This window comes from Podarcis cretensis, assembly GCF_951804945.1.
Source record: "Podarcis cretensis genome assembly, chromosome: 11".
NCBI classification, from domain to species: domain Eukaryota; kingdom Metazoa; phylum Chordata; class Lepidosauria; order Squamata; family Lacertidae; genus Podarcis; species Podarcis cretensis.
This window is the reverse complement of record NC_137180.1, coordinates 28,451,804-28,461,304: the sequence shown is the minus strand read 5'-3', so window position 1 is coordinate 28,461,304 and position 9,501 is coordinate 28,451,804. Positions and strand designations below refer to the sequence as shown.

The following is a 9,501-nucleotide window of genomic DNA, read 5'->3' as shown; positions in this document are numbered from 1 at the left end:
TTGTACCAAGTACAAAGACTACAATGAAACTGCAAGAGAGCACTCAAAATGGATGGTACAGTAGATCAGATGAAGATGCTTCTAACATCCTGTCATGAACAGGAAAAAGGCGCCAGTTGCACAGCAGCTTATTGAGTTTTCTGCAAAAGCTTTTGAGGAAAATAAACAGAAGCTGTACAATATAATAACCATCGTGGGTCACGTAACCTCGGTCTTCGTAATAAGACCAGTATATAAAGCAGTTGACATGATAGACCTCTTACAGTTTTGTGTTGAGACAGAGTATGAATTGTTTGGTGTTGTTTTTTTTTAATGGGAGCTGGGTCAGGCATCTGTAAGAACACAGATTGCGTTAATAAAGTTGTGTAGCCAAATTATGAGGGAGATCCTGTAGTGAAGGCTAACACATCTATGAGATTCTCAGTTTTAGCCAAGGAAACAGCGTATATTTCTGGCACAGGGCAACTGTCTCTAGGTGTAAGATTTGTGTAAAAATGTGATCGAAATGCATCTATACATGGGCCAATTTCTTGGGGGACTCTCCACTGCAAACACAACAATAATTTTCACCAATCCAAATTACCATCCTTGCTAAACACTCAATATGCAAGATGATATCCTAGATCATAACAAATCAGGAACTGAGGTGCCACCTGCAAAATACGCCACCACACATCATGCACCCACACATCCAGGTGAGGGTCTTCTACAAGATGACATTGGATCCCACCTGGCCCAGAGCCCCCTCCAAGTGCACGGCATGGTCAAGCGCACTAATGTTCACCAGCAGCAGCCAAAACATGTATGGGGTGGGGGAATCAAGAACTGGGGGTCTCAATCACAGAACATGCTTTGGGCCACCACAAATCAGACACACAACTGGGAGGGTGTCATCTGCGATACAGCATTTTAATCCACCACTCATGGGTCCATGGCACAGTCAAGTGCATCTAGACATACCAACAATAGCCAAAATTGGGGCAGGGCAAGGAACTGGGGAAATGGGAACCCAAAATATAGGTTTTGGCCAAAAGATGGATCATATGACTCAACAAAAGAGGGCAGAGCTTGCATTTGATCTTAATTGACAATGCCCGTCACCATGACATTAACTTGGAGGTGGATTGGTCCAACATGCATAGTCAAATCTTGGCTGAGTACAGTATATGGCCAGCTGGTTTTCCATAGCCGTTTTTGTTTCTTTTAAAAGCTGCTTGGCCAACACACATCAGGTTACCATTTGGTGACAAGCCATGAAACTACTGCACTATCGTAAATTATTTCCCATATGGGTCATTCTCACATTTATCTCCCTCCAAAATGACCAAGTTCCAGTTCGAAAATGATACTGGTATCACACCACCTTTACCAGTTGTGGAAGATAATTTATCAGTTGATGTGGAGAAGCATCGCCTGCCGAATTCCTACTTGCTACGCAGTTGTCACGCAGAGGTGCCCTGTCATAATTTTTGCCCAATAGGAACAGTATGCGCGGTAATTCTTACGCCCTGTTTGATTCAGTGAAACGTGGAAAGGTTAAAGATGGGAGGGGGAAAGCCCTAGAAGCCGCAAATGCATACTCAAAATAATTTAACTCGCCCCCACCCCCGATCTCTTAAAACAGACATATTACTTGCGCTCACAACCAAGGGCTGGGAAAATGGTAGCTCCTAGAATGTCTTTACTGAATGTTTATGGTTAGCAACCCGATCCTAAGCGTGTTTACTCAGAGCTCACGTCTACTTGGCTCAGTGGGATTTATGATTGGGTTTAGGATCGCAGCCGGATCCGATTCTAATCCGGTTATGGGTGGGGTGTGCGTGCAGATCAATGTTTGGCCATATAGCAAACGATGGCGAATTATTCCAGATTAATACACACACACACACACACACACACACACACCCATAGCTGTCAACGTTTCCCTTTTTTTAAGGGGAATTCCCTTATTCCGAATAGGATTCCTCGCAAGAAAAGGGAAAAGTTGACAGCTATGACACACACGCAACTACGGGAACAGATACGGCAAGTGCTGCGAAACGGCGCGTCGACCTCTCCTCCTGGCTGTGGCGCCGATGGCCGCGGAGCAAGGCGCCTAGCCAGGCAAGCTGCGAGCTTCCTCTCCCACCGCCTGCTCTTGCAGCCGAGGCGGCAGGCGCTGCTCCGTCTGAAGCAGCCCAGCCCAGGCAGGGGGAGGGATTGCACAAGCCCCGGAGCAGAAAATGGTCGGCCGGGGTTGGTGCGAGAGGCGAAGCTAGCCGGGGACGCCGCCGTGCCGAGAAGAAGGGGAAGCGCAGCAGCTCCGGAGACCCTCTTTTTTTCCTGCCTTCGTCGTCATCCGGGCTGTTGTTTTCCCTGCTGTCGACCGATATTATTGCATGCACGCAGCGGATTTGAGCACCGGCCGCCGCAGCCGCCCGGGCAACATGCAGCTGTCTCCCTGCGGGGCGGAGGAAGCGGAGTGAGGAGGAGCCGCAGCGGCGGGTTTCTGCTTTCTTCTTCTTCATTTGCGTGCGTCTTTCTCCTCCTCCCGCCACCCCGCCTTGTTTGGGCTTTTTGCTCGCGGGAAAATGGAGCCTTTCCCCAGTAACGGTGAGTACGACAGCTCCTTCCTCCCCTCTGTCTCTCTGTCTGGCCTTTCGGCTCGCTAGCTGTAACCAGACTCCTCCTCGCCCCTCATGCTGTTGCTGCTGCTGGAGGAGGAGAGCTCCGAGGGGGGCAGAAAGCACCCGGCCCCGAGGCGGCAACAAGAGAGAGGCCGGGCGCCCCGGCGGCTGTGCCGGGAAAGGGAGACTTGCTGCATCCGCCCAAGGCCGCGCGCAGCCTGAAGGTCAGGGGGTCGCCTCCCCAAAAGGAAAGCGCCGGGGTGAAGGAGCCATGCACTAGCGCGCCCACCCTCCGCCTCGCCTCCGCCCGCAACTGGAAGCTCCGAGCTAAGCGAGTTCGCACGACCCCCGAGGCTCCTGGAGAGGAAAGTTTGGCGGGAGGAAGCCGCCTCGTGGCCTGAAGCGAGGCGCTTCTGAGGCGCACTAGCGCCTCTGGGTTGGAAAAGGAGGAGCGCCCAGCTAGCCTTCCAGGGAGGAAGAGCTTTCAGTGGGGCTGGAGTGGCCTGTCCGTGTGGACAAGAGCCCTTCTTTGGAAGGGTACCTGCCAACAGCCACAACCTTGGCCTTGGGGCAGCAGCCCCATCTTGAATGAGGCAGACGCTCCCCAACCTGTTGTAACTTGCTCTCTTGGTTCATTGACTTTTCCATTTTCAAAGCTCCTTCGAACTATGCACCGGTTTGCTCAAATGTCCCCGCTGTGTCGTTTTTGTTTTCAGCCCAAAGGCTCAATGCTAGGATGGAAGATGGCGACAAACTTTAGACATGCTGACTGTTGTTCAGTAGGCCGACAAACTTGACTTTAGTGGGGCTTGTTGTGGGGAGGGGACACCTAGCGAACCACTTCAGTGTCTGGGACAAGAAGCATTGCCTTCTCTACCCATGAACTCTAAATAATTGACCATTATTTTTGTTTAATAAACTTGCATATCTCCTTTTTAAAAAGTTACTGCTATTTAGAGAAAATCCACAAAGCACATCTCGCCTAAACAAAAGGAGAACCAAGACTATTACTTGAGTTCTTAGTGCAAGGATTGTTAGCAGCTGTTGGGGGGGGGTGTTATAAAAAGTTAAAACATTTGAAGCCATTCAGTGTAACTGCAAAATTGTTTGTTTGTTTTACTCCCATACTATTTACCGGTACATGATGATTGCGACAGTGAGTCTTGTGGCTCCCTTCAATACTTAATAAACATGGTGTGAGGTTTCATAGACTAGTTTATTTCAGGAGATGAATGAAGTGTTGCCCTGTGTTACAAGTGTATATATATGCATATAGTTGAGGCGGGGGATTGTAAACTGAAGTCAGAAGATAATTGTGTTCTTACTTAGGAGGACAACATTTCATGCACCTAATGAAGTGAAATGTAGTCCATGAAATCTTATGGCATAAAACATTTGTTTGCCTGTAAGGTGTCATAAGATTCGCTCCTGTTTTTACCAACTGTGTTGTTTCTCACGTATAAGATTTCATTCCCTGCCAGAATTTAGCTGTAAAATGCAAGGGGTGCTCTCAAATCTCCAAACTACATGACAGTTTGGAGTGGCAAACATTATCTGGCACCATCAAATTGATGATGTCAGTGAAACTTGTTAGGAAGAATGCAAGAGTAACAGTTCACAGGTGTGAAAATGTCTTAAAGCCGTTTAAAATAGATAGAATGCTAAAATTATGGAAGAATCTCTGTGATCTTTTCCTACATTTTAAAAAAGCTTTATGAAGCAGTAGCACACACATACAAAAACAACAACAACAAAACCCAGAATCAATATTGGAACCTGGGAATTTCCCCCTATATAGAGGCTTTGTATGTGGCTTTAGTCTGTAAAACTGTACTGCTTAAATTGAATTCATGCACGTTGCGCAAAACGCTCACAAGAGTTTATCACAAGAAATAAGAGATGCATGGGACAACATGTTACCTTCATAAAGGCATGATTCCAAATCCAGATTTGCCAGCATAACCAGAGGCAGATGTTGCAAATATGATGCCCTCTGGTTGGATTAAACTCCCATTAATCCTGACCTTTGGCCATGCTGGCTGGGACTGATGGGAGTTGTAGTCCAACAACAGCTGGAGGGCACAGCTTACTTTCTCTGATCTAGGGACAGGAGCATTTGAAGTGTGGGAAGGACTAATGACCTTCCAGGTGTGGGAAGGACTAATGGTACATCCCACCCACCAACCCCACCTCCCCTTAAGTGACTCCAAGGCTGTTTGTTTCTCACTAACTGGGCAAGGCTTTTGGTTTTAAAAACTTGCTGTGGCAGGAAGTGAGAGAATGGAACTTGCTTAAAGGGGCTGGGGGCCATTTGCAGACGAGAGAGGTGGATGGATTAAAAGTAAACCCTTTTCCCCACCTAACAAATGGTTTCCTGCCTTTGATTAGTGTTTTGAGAAAGTATAGTGAGTAACTATTATTATTATTATTATTAATTACATTTCTATAGGATCCTTCATCTAAGGATCACAGGGCAGTTTACAATATAAAAACAGATAGATAGATAGATAGATAGATAGATAGAACGGACAGTACTCCTTTGCTTTGGTATAGTTCTTAGTTGCCTGTACATAAGAATGTTCCTCAAGCATTCGTCTGAGACATGTCAAGGTTTCATTTATGGAGCATGTTATTGCATTTTTAACCACTGGCACCTGCAGCAGGTCCTTTTCCTGAGACTGGAGATACTATAGTAAGACCATACAAATGTCCTCCAAAGTGTCCTAAAATCCTTTTCCTTAAATGATATAGATTAGGAAGAAATGGGCTACTGGGCCAATGCCACTTTGGTTCAATTCACATGGTCTCTTATCCTGGGATATTTTATCTTGCGTCTTATTAACCCCCTCCGTTGGATGGCTTCTTCTTCTTCTTCTTCTTCTTCTTCTTCTTCTTCTTCTTCTTCTTCTTCATTTTGTTGCATTTATATATAGCTTTTCTGACGAGGCACCCAAGGCAGTTTACAATTTTAAATGACTAAAACACAGGGTCCCAACTCTATGATATTTTAAAGTGATATAACATTTGTTTGGTAGAGGGAAGGAGACGGGCTCTGATGTTGCCTGTGCCTTCCTGCTCCCTCATCTTTCTTCCTCCTAACAGTGCAGGTGGTGTCTTTCGGCCCTGTAGGCCTTGTGAATCATGATTGTGTTTTAAAGAATTCATATGTTATAGCAAGCGTCATTCAGGTAGCAGAGTATATTGGCATTTAAATTCTTTGCTTGCTTCTAAGCCACAGCACTTGAATAGGGAAAGGAGACACATAATCTGATCTGCCAAAGCTTTCTCTTGTTCTGGCAGAACAGGAAATATAAGTATTTCTGTTTCAGAGGGTAATCACATATTATGTTTGGGGTTTTTTCTTACTCAGTTACATCTGTGTTGTATCCATTTCTGCTATTTCTCCCCGTTAAAACTTAAAAAAAACACACCACATCTCAGTGCCCTTCCATCTGGGCTCTATTCAAACCTCTTCCATTGTTTAAAACCACCATGTTCCTTTCAGTGTCTTTTCATCTTTGCTTTACTCAAACTTCTCCCTTTTTTTTTTTTAAACCACCACTTTCCCTATCTCAGTGGGGAAGTGCTCTCTCTCTCTCTTTAACACCCCCACCCCCTTCTTATCCCCCACCAGTGCCTTCCATTAACCTGCCCCCACAAGTCATTTACTGTACTACAGACATGAGTTTCCTCCTTTTACTTCCTGCTTCTTCCTCCTTCCCCTGCCTATAGAATAATAGAAACAGACGGAAGACAAAGTAGTGTAAATGCAGTATAGACAGAAAAATCATTATCAGTGAGATGCAAATGTATTCTGGTCTCTAGTCAAGATTTATCTTCTTCTCAGTACTGCCTTGTTATGTTGACTGAATCTCAGGGGCCTGAGGAGAAACCTCTAGTTTCTGGCTGACTCATAAAACCATTTAAATACATGATTCCTTATAACTTTTTTGTAAACGTGCATTGTGTTTGCTAGCACCCAATCAGTCACAGAAATGGATGAAATTATTTGTTAGTAAGCTTACTTGACACCAGTAGTATCACCATACGAAACTGAATTTGCCAGAGATAAAATTGAGAGAATGGAATGGCTAAAGTCGGTTAGCTTAAAACCATAAAGCAATATCCTTTGTATATTACACCTGCAATGTAACCAAAAGATCCGAGAGATAATGGTTATGTATTGTGTTCTATAGTCTTGTTTTCAGTTCTCAATTTAAGTCTTTTATTTCTTCAGTGTGACTAAGTCTATGTGCATATGTGGTTGTGTTCTTGGTTTACCTTAACCGTTATTTGAACTGTGTGCTATTTCCATAAGAAACAGTTTGAGGTGTTCCAATATGTTTTGCTTTGGTTTGGCATCTCTGGAATTGAGAGTTTAATGTGCTAAGACAAGTTATTTGTCAAAGGTAGGTCAAGGAATCATTAGGTTTTAATGGAGGTACTGGAGTAAAAGTTGTCTTGCGTTCTTGTAGAAGAGACTTCGATTCTTTTTACAGAATGACAGGTGTTTTCTCATACCACTATGTTCAGAAAACATAATGTTATGTGCAGCATTCAAAACTCCCATTGTTCTAGGCGCATTTTGCTCTAGGTGCTAAAAAGCGAGCAATTTCTGAGCTCTGGACTCAGCACTGTGCCTAAGATTTCAGTTTAAAATCTCCACTCCTGACACTGAGGGTGTGGGAGGAGAAATTCCTGCCTGCTCGACTTCCAAGAAATCACAGCATCAGGCAAGCTGATAGGTTCTGCCTCTCAGCTGGCCTTACAGAAAGGCACCGTTTGGAGGGACCCTCATAAGAATATTAAGGGGTCTTTGTAGTCTTAAGATGACTAGACCATGTGAAAAATGAATTTAAGATTTTAGCTGCAATTCATTAATTTTCAGCTTTGTGTTCTTGTTATAAAAAAGTGTGCCTAGACATTCCATTGTTGTGCCCATAACCTAGGTTTAAGGTGCCATTTAGCTCCTAGCTTTCATTTCTCAGTTTCTAACACTGGTTATGTGGTTGTCATATCAGATTTAGGGCTGTGTTTATACTTAGCCTTTCCCCCTTCCAGGCAAGCTGATTACGCTTTAATGAGTATATTGGAAGGATGTGATAAGAGCATGCAACTAAACTAATTTTAATTACTATTTTTTTAAAGATGCTTTGGAAGAAAGAATTAGAAATAAACTAGGATTGGTATAGGATTGAATGAGAATGAGCATAGCATTTTGGCCATTTTCCACTACATTAGTAGTTTTTATTTCTATTGACACTTTCTGATGGAATATTAAGGTCAGCCAGGTTAAGAATGCAGAAGGCCATAATCCAAATCTCATTTGTTAAGACCCTTATCTGCTCTGCTGACATTCGTATGCTACTCTGTTTTGGCTTACTTGGCCGGATGTGTACTAGTATTAGCACCACACTATTGAAGAGAGGCTATAATCATATGATAACTCTACGGTGGAATAAAATACCCCCCACAGATTCAAACACTTATTACATTACAGTCAAATACTGACAGAGAGATGGATTGCATACAGGAAAACAACAGGTAATTCTCCAAGGGCAAAGGGGACTCTAGTCTGCTGATTAAACCTTTTATAGAAACACATGAATAACAGGGTGAATTAATTTAAACAATTGAGTTAAGTTGCCAAGGGGGCGAAAGACCAATTTAAGTTTAATGTTGTAAATACACAGCTATATGATGGGAGTTGATCAGATAGGTCCCAACCATGGAAGTGGTAGTCTGCTGCATGCGTGTGTTGATTCTTTGGAAAGACCCATGTGATTGGCCCCCATCATGTTATTAAAAAATGGCTGCCAGACTGCTAGTGCAATCCTTAAAGGAACCACTAATGGAAGATATTGTGGAAAACAAGCAGTTTGTCCTTCAGCACCATTTTTGTGGATGTGCCTCTTAAAAACTTTGTTTTGGGTTTCCTTTTTGACAAGCGTGCAGAAAAGTTGGAATGTGCAAGTTCCTTTCGGAGTCTTATGAAGTCCAGTTTATAAAGAGACCTGGATTCCAAATTGATTTCTAAGATCTCCTGAGTGCAGAGGAAAGATAAAGAGAGGGGGAGGATTTTTGACAAGTGCAGCCTTTGAAGAAGTTCTGATTGTACCCTCTGTGTCCCATTTGTTTCAATGAGATATGGCTTTTGACTTTACCTTCTTGCTATGTTTTTAGGTTGAATTCCTAAGGATTGTGTTGCTCAATGTATCTCAGCAATTTTGTTCTTTAGAATTTAGTCAAGTGTTTCTGAAATTCTTGCTGTTCACATGCTACTTACCGTATTTTTTGTACCATAACACTCACTTTTTTCCTCCTAAAAAGTAAAGGGAAATGTCTGTGCCTGTTATGGAGGGAATGCCTACGGGTGGCATGCCTACGGATTTCCCTCCTCTAAAAACTATGTGCCTGTTATGGTCGGGTGCGTGTTATAGAGCGAAAAATACGGCATATTTGGGAGTTCATAACCCATTTCTCCCCTCCCTCACCAAGGAGGAACAAGTTCATTGAAATAATATGGCTTCTCCTGTTTTCCTTATATTCCTGCAATACCTCACAATTCCACCATTAACTATATGTTCATGGAGTTGTTTCCTAGCGAGAGCAATGAGCAATGTAAATAATTTTAAGTGACCCTGATAGGGACGGAAAGAGCTATGCTTTCATTTTAGAGGAAAAGAGTTGAGTAGGATTTGTATTCATTTGTTCCTTTCACTGGTTAAAATGTTGAAATATTGAAAACTATTTTTAAAGTGCATTAGACTAAAGATGCGGAAAACATGGCCTATGCAGATGTCAGCTGTGGGTAGTTCTCTAGGCAAACAAAAGTCGTACAACGGTACAGGATGCAACTAACTTCTTACATCTACTCTCAGTTTTCAGGAACCAT

General features: G+C 43.4%; 1 protein-coding gene across 2 annotated transcripts in view; it reads left to right on the top strand.

The window, feature by feature from the left end:
- Nucleotides 1-1,932: 1,932 nt before the first annotated feature.
- The window catches only part of LOC307226600 (leucyl-cystinyl aminopeptidase-like), a 42,428-nt gene continuing 34,859 nt past the window's right edge, over nt 1,933-9,501 (top strand). Inside the window, exon 1 of one of the 2 annotated variants that reach the window (XM_079995373.1) lies at nt 1,933-2,592. In XM_079995373.1, the coding sequence (XP_079851499.1) occupies nt 2,571-2,592 (22 nt within the window). In that variant the 5' untranslated portion in view covers nt 1,933-2,570. Of the gene's footprint in view, nt 2,593-2,713; nt 2,831-9,501 lie in introns of those variants that run through there. The other variant, XM_079995374.1, reaches the window with a different exon arrangement.